This window comes from Euleptes europaea, chromosome 18 (assembly GCF_029931775.1).
Source record: "Euleptes europaea isolate rEulEur1 chromosome 18, rEulEur1.hap1, whole genome shotgun sequence".
In the NCBI taxonomy this organism is placed as follows: domain Eukaryota; kingdom Metazoa; phylum Chordata; class Lepidosauria; order Squamata; family Sphaerodactylidae; genus Euleptes; species Euleptes europaea.
In genome coordinates this window covers 23,490,894-23,508,655 of record NC_079329.1, presented here as the reverse complement: position 1 = coordinate 23,508,655, position 17,762 = coordinate 23,490,894, and the positions used below count along the sequence as shown (strand labels likewise).

The 17,762-nt window shown below is 49.8% G+C and overlaps 1 protein-coding gene across 1 annotated transcript in view; it reads right to left on the bottom strand.

The window, feature by feature from the left end:
- Positions 1 to 11,137, bottom strand: part of PPP1R9B (protein phosphatase 1 regulatory subunit 9B) — a 78,922-nt gene extending 67,785 nt beyond the window's left edge. Inside the window, exon 1 of the mRNA XM_056864758.1 lies at positions 9,704 to 11,137. Coding sequence (XP_056720736.1) covers positions 9,704 to 11,137 — 1,434 coding nt within the window. The remainder of the gene's footprint in view (positions 1 to 9,703) is intronic.
- Between the last annotated feature and the right edge of the window lie 6,625 nt (positions 11,138 to 17,762).

Below are 17,762 nucleotides of genomic sequence, written 5' to 3'. Positions count from 1 at the left end.
AGAGACGTTTTTAAAAAACCAAAAGATTTATCAAAATCAGCAAGGGCATCGATGGGAGCAGTGACACAAACCTTACTACACTATGTGTTGTGATCTTCTGCCTGCTCTTCTGTGTGTTCTGCAGAAATGTGGTAAAAAGGTAAAGGTAGTCCCCCTGTGCAAACACCGGGTCATTACTGACCCATGGGGTGACGTCACATAACGACGTTTATCGTTTATAGACTATGTTTATGGGGTGGTTTGCCATTGCCTTCCCCAGTCGTCTACACTCTACCCCCAGCAAGCTGGATACTGAGAGAGCCAGCGTGGTGTGGAGAACTGGGTTCGATTCCCCACTCCTACACATGAAGCCAGCAGGGTGACCTTGGGCTAGTCACACTTCTCTTTGAGCTGTCTCAGCACCATCTACCTCACAAGGTGTCTGCTGTGGGGAGAGGAAGGGAAGGAGATTGTAAACCAGTTGGATTATCCTTAAAAGGTAGAGAAAATCGGCATATAAAAACCAACCTTCTTCTACTACTCATTTTACCAACTTCGGAAGGATGGAAGGCTGAGTCAACCTTGAGCCAGCTACCTGAAACCTCCTTCCATTGGGATCGAACTCAAGTCGTGAGCAGAGCTTTGTCTGCAATACTGCAGCTTACCCCTCTGCACCACGGGGTTTCCTGTGGACCCAAGGTTGCAGTTTGCATACGGGGAAAATCCAATAGCCCCTGCTATGAAAGAGCTGGCTCCAGGAATGGCAGCTAGCTGGTAGGCCTCTGAAAATATGCTAACAATAAATGCAGGAGTTGTCCAGAGAAACCCTAAGAGCCACGAGTGACCAGCGTGGTGTAGTGGTTAGGAGCAGTGGACTCTAATCTGGAGAAGCGGGTTTCATTCCCAGTTCCTCCACATGAGCGGCAGACTCTAATCTGCTGAACTGGGTTGGTTTCCCCACTCCTCCACATGAAGCCAGCTGGGTGACCTTGGGCTGGTCACAGCTCTCTTTGAACTCTCTCAGCCTCACCTACCTCACAAGATGTCTGTGGTGATGTTGTGATGCAGCGACAAAAAAAAGCTAATGCGGTCTTGGGGTGCATCAACAGAGGCATAACATCCAAATCGCAAGATGTCATCGTTCCGCTGTACACTGCCTTGGTCAGGCCACACCTAGAGTATTGTGTGCAACAATGGAGGCCACATTTCAAAAAGGATGTGGACAGAATCGAGCAGGTGTAGAGGAGAGTGATGGGGATGATCAGGGGCCTGGAAAACAAGCCCTAGGAGGAAAGGTTGAGGGAGTTGGGAATGTTTCGTCTGGAGAAGACACGATTGCTCTCTTTAAGTATTTGAAGGGCTGTCACTTAGAGGAGGGCAGGGAACTCATCCTGTTGGCAGCAGAAGATACGACTCACAATAATGGGTTTAAATTGCAGGAGGAGAGGTACTGGCTGGATATTAGGAAAAAGATTTTCACAGTAAGAGCTGTTCGACAGTGGAATCGGCTCCCTAGGGAGGTGGTGAGCTCCCCCTCACTGGCAGTCTTTAAGCAGAGGCTGGACAAACACTTGCCAGGGATGCTCTAGGCTGATCCTGAATTAGACAGGGGGTTGGACTAGACGGCCTGCATGCCCCCTTCCAACTCTACGATTCTTAATTTTGGGATGAGGATTGATTTGGGAAGGTTAAACTGATTTCGTCAGCACCTTCTTCAACTAGGGCTTTAATCACAGGTCAAAATTTGCTCCCCTAATTGATCAGCGGACAGGGTCGGTCCTTAGATGGGAGACCACCAAGGGAGGCTCTGCAGAGGAAGGCGATGGCCAACCAGCTCTGCTTCTCACTGGCCTTGAAAGCCCCTTGCTAAGGTTGCCATGTCGGCTGTGACTTGACATGACTTTGGTACATAAGTGGTGTTAACTTACAGGTACATCATTATGTAGATTTCTCTCTCTCTCTCTCTCTCTCTCTCTGGTGCACATACATAAACAAGCTGACTTCCTCTTTCCACAGTCAAGGCTGCAGCAAGAAGAATGTAAAGATAGTGTTTCCTTTCCGTTTGCATTTCAAGACACCAGGCCGTTTCTCTTGCAGCGCAAAATGAATGTGACGTTCCTACAGGTACAAATCAGCCCAGGCAACTGAACTCAGTAGCACCTAGCTGGAACAATGCTGATCGTCAACACATCTTCTTCCACCATACTGATGGGTCTTCAACTTGTTTAACTTTGGAAAGTCATTTTGGGCCCTGGCATACTATTGCTTTAGGAATACTCCCATATACCCATTGTGGCTGAAACAGAAACTACTAAAGGGGAAATACCATGCTGTGAACGAAACACAGAAGCAGTGTTTTCTTCTAACAGCAAGTTCTAACCAGGGTTGCCAACTTTGGGTTTGGAAGTACCTGGAGATTTGACGGTACAGCCTGGGAGAATGGGGTTTAGGGATGGGAGGGACCTTGGTAGGCCATAGCGCCATGCAGTCAACCTTCTAAAGCAGTCACTTTCTCCAGGGGAAGTGGTACAAGTGGTTGAGAGCCAGCGTGGTGTAGTGGTTAAGAGAGGCGGACTGTAATCTGGAGAACCAGGCTTGATTCCCCACCCCTCCACACGAAGCCTGCTGGGTGACCTTGGGCTAGCCACAGTTCTCTCAGCCCCACCTACCCCACAAGATGCCTGTCATGGGGAGGGGAAGGGAAGGTGATTGTAAACCGGTCTGAGACTCCTTAAAGGTAGAGAAAAGCGGGGTATAAAAACCAACTCGTCTTCTTCTTCAAATGTTTGAAATAAAGAAATAAGCGATTTGTGTAGTCGGGAGATCAGTTGCAATTCTGGGAGATCACCAGCCCCTACCTAGAGGTTAGTATGCCTAACTCTACCTTGTCTCTTAAACTGGAAAAAAAAAGTCATTTTACAGCAGCCCTCACTGGCAGTCCCCTATCACTGTCATGTTTTTTGCAGGATAGTTCTGGCACCAGCATCACACCCCTTGGAGGTATATTACCTCCCTTCTCGTTGGCGCATAAGAACATAAGAAAAGCCCTGCTGGATCAGACCAAGGTCCATCAAGTCCAGCAGTCTGTTCACACAGTGGCCAACCAGGTCTCTCTAGGAAGCCCACAAACAAGACGACGGCAGCAGCATTGTCCTGCCTGTGTTCCACAGCACCTCATATAATAGGCATGCTCCTCTGATCCTGGAGAGAATAGGTATGCCTCATGACTAGTATCCATTTTTACTAGTAGCCATAAATAGCCCTCTACTCCATACAAATATGAGAAAGGCCATGCTGGATCAGACCAAGGCCCATCCAGTCCAGCCGTCTGTTCACACAGTGGCCCACCAGGTGCCTCCAGGAAGCCCCCAAACAAGACGACTGCAGCAGCATCCTGCCTGTGTTCCCCAGCACCTACTATAATAGGCCTGCTCCTCTGATCCCGGAAAGAATAGGTATGCATCATGACCAGCATCCATTTTTACTAGAAGCCATGAACATCCCTCTCCTCCATAAGAATATAAGAAAAAACCATGCTGGATCAGACCAAGGCCCATCAAGTCCAGCAGTCTGTTCACACAGCGGCCAACCAGGTGTCTCTAGGACGCCCACAAACAAGACAACTGCAGCAGCATTATTCTGCCTGTGTTCCACAGCACCTAATACAATAGGCCTGCTCCTCTGATCCTGATGAGAACAGGTATGCATCATGACTAGCATCCATTTTTACTAGTAGTCATGGATAGCCCTCTCCTCCATGAACGTGTCCGCTCCCCTCTTAAAGCCTTCCAAGACCAGAGAGCCAGAGTTGTGCATGACAGAAAAAACCAATCGCACCATTCTTTCCGTTTCCGAACATTTTTCAACAGGGATTCCTGGGCGGTCTTGTCACTGAAGTGCCCGTTTGCTGGTTGTCCTCGAAGAAGGCAAACAATTGCAGGACTTTATCTGCCCCAGAGACCCATTGAGAAAGGCAGCTGAACTAAAGAGACTCCATCAGATTTCTCTAATCCTAGTCCTATTACATGGTTTATCAGATCTCTCGTCCTACTGATAGCATCCATTTACAGGGCAACCGATCGTGAGTCTCAGTGGGAAAAGCCGACTACAACTGTAATAAATAAATAAATAAATAAATAAATAAATAAATAAATAAAAAGGTATGCCTCCCACGCTTCTAATAATTACAAGCAAAAACCTGATACCAAGGAACAGGAGTTTCTAGCCAACTTGGAACCCAGCACCTCTTCTTTTAAAAACTGGACACCGTTTTTTGTGCTCCTGTCACATCTAATGTAGATACAAATACAGGGGTTCTTCACATGACACATAGTTCAATTGTGGAACTCCCTGCCCCAGGATGTGGTGAGGGCTGCCAACTTGGAAGGCTTTAAGAGGGGAGTGGACATGTTCATGGAAGGGAGGAAGAAGAAGAAGAAGAAGAAGAAGAATTGGTTTTTATATGCTGACTTTCTCTACCATTTAAGAGAGACTCAAACCAGCTTAAAATCACCTTCCCTTCCCCTCCCCACAACAGATACCCTGTGAGGTAGGTGGGGCTGAGAGAGTGTAACTAGCCCAAGGTCACCCAGCTGGCTTCATGTGTAGGAGTGGCAAACAAATCCAGTTCACCAGATTAGCCTCCGCAGCTCATGTAGAGGAGTGGGGAATCAAACCTGGTTCTCCAGATCAGAGTCCACCGCTCCAAACCACCGCTCTTAACCACTACACCACACTTAGTCCATGGCTACAAGTCAACATGGATACTAGTCATGATGCATACCTATTCTCTCCAGGATCAGAGGAGCATGGCCATTATATTAGGTGCACAGGCAAGATGCTGCTGCAGATGTCTTGCTTGTGAGCTTCCTAAAGGCACCTGGTTGGCCTCTGTGTGAACAGACTGCTGGATTTGATGGACCTTGGTATGATCCAGCATGGCCTTTCTTATGTTCTAAGAGTGCCAAACTCAATTGTTACGAGGGCCGGATATGACATAAAAGTCACTTGGTCAAGCCGGGCCATGCTTCGCCAACCCAGATTGAGAGTGGGGTGGGCGGCTGCCTCGGCTGGCTCACGGGCCACGTAAAAGCCCTCAAGCGGCTGGATCCAGCCCTAGGGCCTTATGTCTGACACCCCTGCAATAATCACTTTGGGCAAGGAATCCATCCTTTCCATCTCTCCTCATTGACTACCTTTTTATCCCAGTCTTCCTTCAAGGAGCTCAGAGCGGCATACCCCAGTTCTGATCTTCTCCATTTTGTGCTCAACAAGAACCCTGTGAAGTATGTTAGGCTGAGAGACAGTGACCGGCCCAAGTTCACCCAGTAAGCTTCCATGGCAGGAGTGGGGATTCAAACCTGGGACTCTCACGTCCTAATCAAACACTCTAAACACTTCACCACTGTGGCTTCCAAGGGGTGCCTGGAGCTTCATAAAGCCTTGACTCTCCCCATTGCTAGCTCCCCATGGCTAGCTAGAGCTAGTGTGGTGTATTGGTTAAGAGCGGTGGTTTGGAGCAGTGGACTCTAATCTGGAGAACCGGGTTCGATTCCCCACTCCTCCACATGAGTGGCGGAGGCTAATCTGGTGAGCTGGGTTGGTTTCCCCACTCCTACACATGAAGCCAGCTGGGTGACCTTGGGCTAGTCACAGCTCTCTTAGAGCTCTCTCAGCCTCACCTACCTCAGAGGATATCTGTAGTGGGGAGGGGAAGGGAAGGCGATCGTAAGCCAGTTTGATTCTCCTTTAAGTGGTAGAGAAAGTCAGCATATAAAAACCAACTCTACTTCTTCTTCTTAGCCGAAGAAAGAAACCCAGCAAGGCATCATTCCTTCAGCTAGACTCTGGCTCTGCCTTCTGGGACTCCATCCAGCATTCTGTAAACTTCAACCATAGCAGAAGATGCGCAGGAGCTGAGCATTCTTCGAGACGGCCTCGTCCTACAATCTCTATTGCATTTCCCATTCAGGGTGGAAGGGGTCGAACATGCAGCATCAGCAGCGATGTGATAATAACTAGTGTTTGGGGGAGAGGATGGAGGAGAGGGTGTTCTAGAATCATAGAGGCTGGAACCAGAAGGCCCTCGTTCCAGGGTGAGGTCCTCCAGAAGCCAGAGCGCACCCTCCCGACCCGACAGATTAACCTACATCTGGTAAAGAAGGGTGAACACAGTGCCAGCGGATCTAAAGCGCTGGCAAGTTAGCCAAGCGCTGCGTTCTCAGAGGAAGGTCAGCCCAGCCCCACTTTGAGTCACGGGATCCAGCCTGCTTTTCTACTGGTGAAAGAGAGAGGAAAGTTCGGGCCATGAAAAAGGACCATGCTGGGGATCGTGGATCCCGCATGAACAAACGCTACTTGGGAGGGAGATGAAGTGAGAAGGGGGATCGGGCAAGCAGGAAAGCTGGTAGGATCCATCCTGTGGCCTATGGCTGCTTTCCCTCAAACATGGCATACGTTGCACCTTCTGGTTTGGCACCTCACCCACCCGATCTCTCTAAAAGGAAGCGCACTCCCACCTCCCGGGGTGCTGTCACTTGCTCCAGCAGCCCTCCATGCCCTTGACATCACCCGGCGCCCACCTCCTCCTCGCCTGTTCTCCTTTCCCCACAAATGCCTACAGATAAAGCCAAGCTGAACGAGCGCCTGTCTCCCGACCCCGCCATTGCAACCCGGAAGCCAGTACGCAGGCATGCAAATTGCAGTCTGTGCATGCGGTGGCAGCGACAAGCCAGCGAGGGTGAGTGGTTTTGAATCATCGCAGGCTCTTAAAAATGCGACCCTTCAAGCCTGCCGACTGCAAGTCGAAATGGTTTACTCAGAAGAAAAGAAGAAAAAAGAGGGGAATGAAACCCAACCTAGAAAACAGATGCTGGGTACCCAAGGTTGGGTGGGATAAACTATATATATATATATGTCTCCCATTTAAAATGTGTGCAATTTTCAACCTGGTAAAACAATACACATACCTGGTCTGATATTTAATGTCTGTACATGTGTATATATATCTGTAAATGTGTGTACGTTTTACATGGGTTTCAATTGACCACTGAGGAAGGCCAAACAGGCCGAAACACGTCTGGCTTGTGGTTACAGATCTCAACCTTAGGAAACGCCATTGTGCTGTTTTAATGCGTTTTTTAAAATAATGTTTGTCTTGACATAGCATTTTAAATAAATGACATTTTCATTATCGATATATTTTGTTTATCCCACCCAACCTTGGGTACCCAGCTTACTCAGAATAAAGAGAGAAATGTATTGTGAACCCTGTATGGGGGGGGGGGGTAATGTCTCCTGGGAATCTATACTCATTAAGCCAGTCCTGCTGGGGGTTGGGGAAGGAGAGCTGTGACCTCTTTCCCACCCACCCCATCCGAGATTGTTTGCTAGGAGGACGGGAGTGTGCCGAAAGGTCAAGGAAATGTGACCTTTGGCCCGGGGCGCCTCGTCGGCTCCCGCCATCTGCTCCATGGCATACTAACCCACATTCTAATCTCTTTTATTTTTAGATTACGTTGGTATCCAGGCCCTTCCTCCACAGAGCTCCCCCTCTTTAATCCTCAGAGCAACCCTGCAAGGTAGGCTGGGTTGAAAAACGGCGATGAGGCCAAGGTTACAAGGCAAGCTTTGCGGCAGGGCGGCGATCGGATCCTGGCTCTCCCTAGTCTAAACCCCCAACGTTCCTGCCACTACATAACATGGGCTAGAGGGGGACTGATGGGCAAGGGGAGCTGGTATGTGTAGAATGTTCTCATGGACAGATTTAACTGGGTGATCAAAGTTGGAATAACTGGGCCATCAAATGATAACAATCATCTTCTTGCCCTAAAAGAGCAGTTTAAGCTTTCAACTGATCTCAGGACAATAGATGAGCCTTTGATTTTTAGTTGGGCCTTTAAGAACGGTAGTATGCCAAATTTGGAGCTCAAGGAGGGGGGTCCTACCATCCACTAAAAAACGTAGACAAATCTGGTGGGACTGTAGTACCAATTGACTAGTATTTAATGCACCATAAGCCTGTAGTCGCTGCTCAGTGGGAAAGCAGGCAGGGGGATGGGTTGGTGTTACTGGCTTCACTGATGATGCGTTATTACAGCTAAAATTTGTCACTACATTTTGGCGGACATAAAAATAACCAGGTGATCATGAAATTTCCTTGGATGCCTAGGAACCTATAGCCCCCCAGTTGCATCTCCCCTAAGCCTGATTTGCTTCTCTTCATGACTGCCTTTTCACCTGTGGAAGATGGGAGAGCTTTCAAACGTGCCGTCCTTTGGGCAACTGGCCTTTCACAGCTAACTCTTGGGACTTGTGTCCAAGGTGTCTTTGATCCTTACAAGGTGTTTGGGGGGGGGGCAGGAAGGTGGCCAATCTGCTCCACTAGGGCAGAAGGCAGGGGGAAGGGCTGGAGGAGAACAGATGGCGACCGAGTATCTCTCCCTAATTTGTGTCGGAGACATCTTTTTTTCCTTCTTCCTTTTCCGGGAGACCTGCAGCCCCCAGCCGAGGCAGGATGGCCGTGTTGGAAACTGAGATTTGAGATTCACATCAGATGTGCTGTTCTCTTTACTACCAGCAGCCAGCTGTAAAAGGATTCATTAACAATCCCTCCCTCGCCTCCGGCTTTCGTAAAAGCAACGCCTTTCAGGATAAGGAAAAAAGGCAGGGATGGAGAACTGCCTCTTTTTCTTCTTTTTTTACAAAATCGAGCCACCTCAGCATCTCTCCAGCTGCTGGATTGTCAGGTGGAGGGGACGACAATGATCTTTTGCAACCCCACCCTTTCCCTCCTTTTTCTGGATTTTGCACTGGAAATAAAAAAAAAAAAAGAAAGCAGAGAGGGGGCCTCGAAACGCTGGCGCTGTCTGCTATGACATCGGCTGCTCCGCTGCTGTCAGGCACCCATTTGCCCAGGTTCTCCATTCCTTTGATTCACGGGTTCAAATCCCAGCTTCAGTGAGAAGCCCCATCCTGTCATAAAGCCAACCCACCCCCACAAACACACACCCGCCTGCTTTTAGGGTGGGGGAGATATGCAGCGCTCTTCTCCGGCAGGCTGCTTCATCCCTTCCGTGAATGCCGGAAAAAAGAATGAAATGCAGACAAAACACAACTCGAGCTCCCTTCCTGTCATTCTGTCTAGGCCTCGTGAGCGAAGGCGCAAATTTGTCAGAGGCCTTGCGAAATCCAGGCCTCAACAGGAAATCCTATTGTGAAGGGGACAGAAGAAGAGACCTCTCCTTGTGTAGCGAGATAAGCCTAGATCTCACCAGCAGCAGATGAGCTGGTATACCTGTGCCTGGACTGTACCATTTCAGGCTACAGGTATGGACTTGCCATTACTGAATGTTTGTTCATTAAAAAATAAACCCTGTACCTCAAAACCTAGCAAGTCGGGGAGAAGATTAGATCAGAATCTTTCTCCATGATTGAGGTATTTACATGCAAGGGAATTTGTTGGTAGGGAGAAGCATTTTATCACATGAGTTCCCACCTGAAGTGGTACAGTCCAGACATAATTTTACCCCATCGGCTGCTGATTCTGAGAACCGGGTCAAAGTTGGAAGATGCTAGAGTGGATTTTGCTTATTTTTACTTCTCCCCTTTTCCAGGGAGAATATAACTACTCCAAGGGGTAACTCAGTTCAGACCCCAACGTACAATCATTCCTCTCAAGGCTGGTTGGTCAGTGCTGCTAGTGACATTACACCCAAAGGCTTACCTGGATGGGTGCCGTGCTGAAATGGATCTTGCGATTGGGGGCCGATTCCTCCTCCTCCGACAGCCCTGGGATCTCCACGCAGCTGGATTCCGGCGCATACAGTCCATCGGCATCCTCGTCTTCATCCAGCCCGCTCCCTCCCGAGTCCTCCCCCAGCCCGCTGTAGGCACTAATGTCCACCAGGTCAGCCTCAGAGAAGTCCTCCTTTTTCGACTCTTCACCCAGGTCGTTTTCCTCTGGTCCCTCAGCCTTGACCTCACCGTAAGTGTCCGCCAAGAGGTCCGGAGTCTCTAGGTGCCTCTCGCCAGCCTGTCCGCCATTTTCCAAGGCCGCATGCACCGTGACCTCGGCCTGGATCACTTCGGCCCTGTTGGTATCAGACCCTTTGGAGGCCTTGCCGCGTTCCTCGGCCGCCGCAACCGCCACCTCTGCCGCCTCAAACTCCTGCTCCGAATCCCCACTCTCCTCCACTTCCACGGGCTTGATCTTCCGCACCTCTTGGACCTTCTGGGGACGCAGGCCCGCGTTACCGTCCTTGTCACCCGGCTTGACAGCTGCTGATCCGCCGGCAGGAAGTTTGGCCTGTGTTTTGTCACCCTCAGGCAACCTGCCCCTTCCCTGAAGGGTAGGCCCGTCGCCACCCCGTCCTTCCACCTTGGCCCCTTCCGGAGCCGGAAGGAAAACCCTGGACCTCTTGGTGACTATCTTGGAGTTGAGGGGCCCAACTTTGCTGGGGGCCTTGTGGAGGTTGTTCCTCAGATCGGCCTTCTCGAAGACGGCGCTGAGCTGGCTGACAGTGGGTGAGACGGCCTCGGCGTCCAGCTTGTCCAGTGACTCGGTGCTGCCGTTGAAGCGGACCACCACGTCCAGCTTCCTGTCCTGGAAGCCGGCCCGCTCCTTCCTCAGCAGCAGCTTGTTGGTCGTCTCCTTCTCCTGGAGGCTCCTCTCGAAGATCTTGCGGGTCTCCTGGAGCTTGGACAGGGGCTTGTCCGGCTTGGAGTCGAAGCGGCTGACCCGCTCGGAGACGCTGGTGCCCAGCTTCAGCAGGGCGCTGTGGTCCACGTTCTCGTTGAGGCTGCTGGCCCGGGGCAAGGAGAGGCGGACGGGCTTCTCCTTCATCTTGGCCAGCTCCACCGCCCCAACCTCGGCCGGCGGGGCCGCCGTCCCCATCTGCAGGAACATGTTCTTGATCCGGTGGACGTTGGAGCCATACTTCTTGTGGCGGGCGGCTTTCTTGGCCTCCTCGCTCTCGGGGTCGCCGAGGGCATCCTTTGTGGCTTTCAAGGCTTGGATGCCGGCTTCATAGGCGTTCCGGTGAGGAGAGGCACTCCTCAAGCCACCGCTGCCGTTGCTGCCACCACCTCCGCCGCCGTTGCTGCCACCACCTCCGCTGCTGCCACCACTGGGACTGGAATGGGGCTCGGTCTTCATCATGGTTCAGCGGATCTTGGGGTGTCGCGGACACCACATAGCCCCCACCCTTCCTCGCCAACCAATGCCTCTCTCGCCTGGGTGCCCCCCACCACCAGCACCCTGCAGAGGGACTCACATCGCGAGGATGGCCAAGGGGGCGCTACCAGGCGCCTTTCATTGTGTCAAATGAGAGGGGGAGAGAGAGATGCGGTCGGTGGGGGCGGAGGAGAAGAAGGGGGAGGGGAAAGGGGGGCTCCGGGGCTCGCTTACCCGGCGGCAGGCGGAGGCTCCCGGGAGGGGGGGGGCTGCGATCCGGTCGGGCCCACTCCGGCAGGCTGGTGGGCCGCGATCCACCAATGTGCACCGCCTTCCTCCTCCTCCTCCTCCTCTCTTTTCTCCCCTCTTTTTTTTTTTGCAGACTCGGTGATAGAGACCGAGCGCTTCTGCAAACAGCCTAGGGGGGGAAAAAAAGGAGGAAAGGAAAATCGAGGTGTGGGGGGGGAGCATCGGCGGGGAAAATCCCGCCGGGTCCTAAAGCGATCGGGTTCCCGGTCCAGCCTCTTTGCTGCCGCGCCGGGGAAAAGGGAGCGCGAGCGGCAGGGGGCGTCTCCTTTCCTCGCTCTCTTCTCTCTCCCCCTTCCCCTCCCAGCAGACAACAGAAACCCCCACTGAACGCGTCAACCCAATGGCTAAAGGGAGGGGAGGGAGGCAGGGAACCCCCCGGCCGAGGGATTGTTAAAAAAATAACAACGACAAAAACAATGTAACCCAACCTTTTCCTCGTGCCGGCGGCTGGGAGGGAAAGGGGAAGCCGGATGCGCCCACACACACACCCGATCCCCTCCGAGCGCAAAACAAGGCTCAGGATCGCAGGCGGCGGGGGGGGGGAGCATTGAGGACCAGGACTTCGTAGGTGCAAAGAGAACAATAAAATCCACAACTGCCTTTTGTTCTTGGGGCTGCCGATGGTGAATTTGAATCATAGAGCCGCGGGCACTTTCACACAGCTCAAAGAATGCACTTTCTATTTTTTTCTTTTTTATTTTCTTTTTTATTGTTAAGTCACATACAATTTCAATGTGGTCATCTTCAGAGTTACATAAAATAAAACAATTTCAAACGAATCAGCCTAATCAATGTTGACTTTTTCCTGACTCTCCCCTCCTCTATCAAATTAACATCCATATAATCCCCTCAAAGAATCCACTTTCAATCCACTTTCAGTGCCCGTTGAAGGTGGGCTTTACTGGGAAAATTCACTTGCAAACGGTCGTTAAGGTGCACTGAAAGTGGATTGAAAGTGCATTATTCGGGCTGTGTGAAAGTGCCCATGATTCTGTGATTCTAATTCTAAAGTGCCCAGAGTTGGAAGAGACCGCCAGGGTCATCTAGTCCAACCCCCTGCACAATGCAGGAATTTCACAACTACCTCTCCCATACACCCCCAGTGACCCCTACTCCATGCCCAGAAGATGGCCAAGGTGCCGTCCCTCTCATGAACTGCCTAAGGTCATAGAATCAGCATTGCTGACAGATGGCCATCTAGCCTCTGCTTAAAAACCTCCAGGGAAGGAGCGCTTACCACCTCCCGAGGAAGCCTGTTCCATGGAGGAACCGCTCTGTTAGAAAATTCTGCCTAATGTCTAGACGGAAACTCTTTTGATTTAATTTCAACCTGTTGGTTCTGGTCCGACCTTCTGGGGCAACAGAAAACAACTCAGCACGCTCCTCTATATGACAGCCCTTCAAGTACTTGAAGGCTGATGATCATATCCCCTCTCAGTCTTCTCCTCTTCAGGCTAAACATACCCAGCTCCTTCAACCTGTCCTCACAGGACTTGGTCTCCAGACCCCTTACCATCTTTGTTGCCCTCCTCTGGACACGTTCCAGCTTGCTTCAAGCTTTCGGATCCCCCAGGACTCTTTGCCGAAGGATGGTGCAGGGTATCTTTGCGACGAGTCCTGGATATCATTTAGCAGCGCAGTCCTAAGCAGGTATACACAGAATGTTACTAGTGTCTGTTTGATGGGGCTTACTCCCAGGAAAGTGTCCTCAGAATAGGGTTGCCAACCTCCAGATGGTGACTGGAGATCTCCTGCTATTACAACTATCTCCAGGCGAAAGATCAGTTCCCCTGGAGAAAATGGCCGCTTTGGCCATTGGACTCTGTGGCATTGAAGCCCCTTCCCTACCTAAACCCTGCCCTCCTCAGGCTCCGCCCCAAAATCTCCAGGTATTTCCCAGCCTGGAGCTGGCAGCACTAACTTAGAACTGCACTGCTGTTGTGGTAGTTTTAGTGTATAGTGTTTAAATTATTTAAATTATTCTATGGCATTTAAATTATTTGCCAACCATTATTTAATTCACTCTCATTAGCAGTGCAATCCTAAACGGAGTTACAACCCTTCAAAGGCTATTTAGATTCAAGTCCAGTAGCACCTTAGATTCTAAAACAAATACCACAGAAATTTTGTTGGTGCCTAAGACAACCAACAAAATTTCCGGGGAATTGGCTTTTGAGAGTCAACGCTCCCCTTCATCATATATGAAGGCCATTGATCTAGGGTTGTGCTGTAACCCTAGAAGGAAGTCCTTGGACTATGACAGCTTCTAGCAACCAACTAGTCTCCTTGGTGAACTGAGATATGCGACCGATTCAAAATCAGACAAAAAGTTCTTACAAAAATGGATTTTATTTCTTGACTATTGGAATATGAGATTTTAGGACAATGGCCCAACCTACCTCACAGGGCTGTTGCTGTACAGATAAAAGAAAGAAGGCGATTCCACCATTTGAAAGTGTTAATGTATTTTAATGTGTTTTAATGTATTATGGAGAATACATAGTATTTATAAAACATATTGTTCTGTCTGCCTGTCTATCTGACACCTACTGTAGAGATTACAAGAATTACAGCTAAAGAATGATGTGTTGTAGTATTGTTTTTTTTTAAACGTCCCTGTTGTATCTCTGTGGTCACACAACGGTAACTACTTATCATTTGCAGTGCTTTGCACAAACCGCTTGACCTGTAAAATGCACCCATGGGCAGTTCATGGGAGGGAGGGCATCTTGGCCATCTTCTTGGCATGGAGTAGGGGTCACTGGGGGTGTGGGGGGGAGGTAGTTGTGAGTTTCCTGCATTGTGCAGGGGGTTGGACTAGATGACCCTGCTGGTCCCTTCCAACTCTATGATTCTATGGATGTTGTGTCAGTACTGCAGTTTTCTGTTTCCTGAGAGCCCCTGAGACAGGGTGCCTGGTTTTCATGGAGAAGATCCCAGATCCAATCCCTGGCATCTCCGGTAAAAAGATCTGAGAAAGCAAACAGCTCAGGGATACACTGATCTCCTCTATTTTACCTTCTCAGCAACCTTGTGAGGAAGGCTAGGCTGAGAAGCATCTGAATGCTAACCTGGACATTTAGCTGTTTAGCTTCTGAGATCTAACAAGATCAGGCTAGCTTGGGCCATTCAGGTCAGGGCTAAAGTCACCTAGCTAGCTTATATAATCAAGTGGTGATTTGAACCCTGATCCACTTGGTTGTCGTCTGGGATTCTAATCACTCCACCACCCTAGTTTATAAAATTAGATTAACCAATAGGTAAGGTAAAGGTCCCCTGTGCAAGCACTGGGTCATTCCTGACCCATGGGGTGACGTCACATCCCGACGTTTCCTAGGCAGACTGTGTTTATGGGGTGGTTTGCCATTGCCTTCCCCAGTCATCTTCCCTTTACCACCAGCAAGCTGGGTACTCATTTTACCGACCTGGGAAGGATGGAAGGCTGAGTCAACCTTGAGCCGGCTACCTGAAACCGACTTCCGTCGGGATCGAACTCAGGTCGTGAGCAGAGCTTTTGACTACAGTACTGCAGTTTACCACTCTACGCCACGGGGCTCTTAGATTAACCAATAGGCTGTGTCAATATAAGGCAGCTTCATTTGTTCTATACCCTGGCAAGGAGAGAGGCCATACCAAGACATATTTTGCAACAGTGCCTCGGTAAAAGAGCTATCCAGCCTGCCCCAGCATTGATATTTTCTCTGGTTTGCTTGCCCTGAAGGGCAGCTACATACAGTAGGCACTCCATCTGACTGCATCGCTTGAGGACCCGCGATCCACCTTGAGTCTCACCGCAAAAGGAGGACTACAAAGTAAATAAATAAAATAAGTGGAAGAGGGCTCCTTTCCAAAAACCGAATGCTCTTTGGACTTGACTGTTCTCTTCACGCATCAGTTACATATTTTGTTATTAAGTTCCTTTATCCATAAGTCTGCCTTTCTCGCTGAGACTCAGGGCGGATAACAAAATTTTAAAATCAAGGCATTCAGAGAGCATAAAACACCCAATTAACAATGTAATAGGACTAGGATTACAGAAATAGGAAACCGCGCAAGCAAGAAATGGTCTGAGGCGTGGTGTACCGTAAAGCGATGCAGAAAGCGGATTACAAAGGTGGAAGATCATACAGGAAAAGCCGGATGATACATACAATAAACATCACAATAGACAGCAACCCTATTCTCATATAAAAGCATCCTCCTTGGTTGTTCTATTATACTACATTACGCAGCAGCAAAACCAGGTTTGCCCCAAGGTTAATTTGCAGCCAGTCCTTTATAACATGAACTAGGAGTTCACCAATCATGTGTTAACTACCCACGATCCTCCTGATATGTGTGATTCCCATGTTATGAGGACAGAGACCATGTGCGTATTTACCATGAGCGTTCACTGATTGGTACTTCATGAACTGGGTTTTTTGGAGTTCACATTCATGCATACTGACGGTGGTACTTACGTGCTTTCAGCCTGCTCACACAACATGCCGACTGAGCATATCAGAAGGATGATGGATAACACGAGCTCTGGTTAACATGTGGTTGGGTAGGCTCCTGGTATAAGTTATTGTAACATCTGCTAAGGTCTTAAGAAGTGTGCTTATGTGTGTGTTTGCAAACATATATTTGCTTTCACACTCTACATTTTCCACAGCTGCCTAAAGTCCCTTGGCCTTAGAAACCCTCCGAGGGGGGAGATTCTAAATCCTCTTGAGGCAGCTGCTTCCATTGCTCTTAGGGATTTTGTCTTCCTTAGTGGTTGGCATCTATCAATCTTCTTGGAGTTTATACACATACGTTCACCCTAATCCAATGGAATGCAATGTAGTCCAAACTTAGCAGAAAGAATGCAGTCTTTTTTGGAAACATGTTCATGCATCTATCTATCTATCTATCTATCTATCTATCTATCTATCTATCTATCTATCTATCTATCTCTGCCTCCCTGCCTGCCTGCCTATCATGCATGGCTCTGTGTCCATTATATTATCCTCACAACAGCCCAGTGAGGTAGGCTTGGCCGAACATGTGCTTCCCCTAGCACCCCCAGCTCGTTCACAAGGCGGACACAGCTCAATGGCACCAACGCAAGATTCATCCTCCTTGGAGGGCCTGGCCCCACTCCTGCACACGGAGACAGCTGGGTGACCTTGGGCTAGTCACAGTTCTCTCCGAACTCTCTCACCCCACCTACCTCACAGGGTGTCTGTCGTGGGGAGAGGAAGGGAAGGCCATTGTAAGCCACTTTGAGATGTCTTAAAGGTTGAGAAAAGCGGGGTAGAGAAACCAACTCTTCAATGGCATTGGGCCATTTATGCATAGGAGGTTTTGGCTTGGATTTGCCGCTCTCTAGATGCACATTTTCCCCCATCCCAATTCTCAAAACTCAACAATAAGCCTCCATGCAAAGTTTTGAGAACTGGGTTGCCAGGTCCCTTTTCGCCACCAGAGGGAGGTTTTGGGAGGCAGAGCTGAAGGAGGACGGGGTTTGGGGTGGGGAGGGACTTCAATGCCATAGAGTCCAATTGCCAACGCGGCCATTTTCTCCAGGTGAACTGATCTCTGTTGCCTGGAGATCAGTTGTAATAGCGGGAGTTCCCCAGCTACTACCTGGAGGTTGGCAACCCTAGATGGGGGAAATGTGCATCTAGAGAGGCAACTCCAAGGCAAAACCTCCCGCGCATAAATGGAAGTTCTTCTTCTGAATTGGGTCCATTGCTTCATGCAGTGGTGGTAGGGTTGCCAGGTTCCTCTTCACCACCAGCAGGAGGTTTTGGGGGCGGAGTCTAGGAGGGTGGGGTTTGGGGAAGGGAGGGACTTCAACGCCATAGAATCCAAGTGCCACAGCAGCTATCCTCTCCAGGTGATCTGATCCCTATCTGCTGGAGATCAGCTGTAATAGCAGGAGATCTCCAGCTGGCACCTGGAGGTTGGCAATCCTTGATGGTGGCGGTGGGTTGAGGGGACAGCGACCACAAAAGCTTTGGTCGCTAGAAAGAGAAAAAGGCTTATTGGGGTTCCCCCCCCCCCCGCCTCCAGGTGAAAATAAACTCCAGTTCAAAATATTGTCGAAGGCTTTCACGGTCAGAGTTCATTGGTTCTTGTAGGATATCTGGGCTGTGTGACCGTGGTCTTGGTATTTTCTTTCCTGACGTTTCGCCAGCATCTGTGGCCGGCATCTTCAGAGGAGTAACACTGAAGGACAGTGTCTCTCAGTGTCAAGTGTGTAGGAAGAGTAATGTATAGTCAGAAAGGGGTTGGGTTTGAGCTGAATCATTGTCCTGCAAAAAGTATCAAAGGT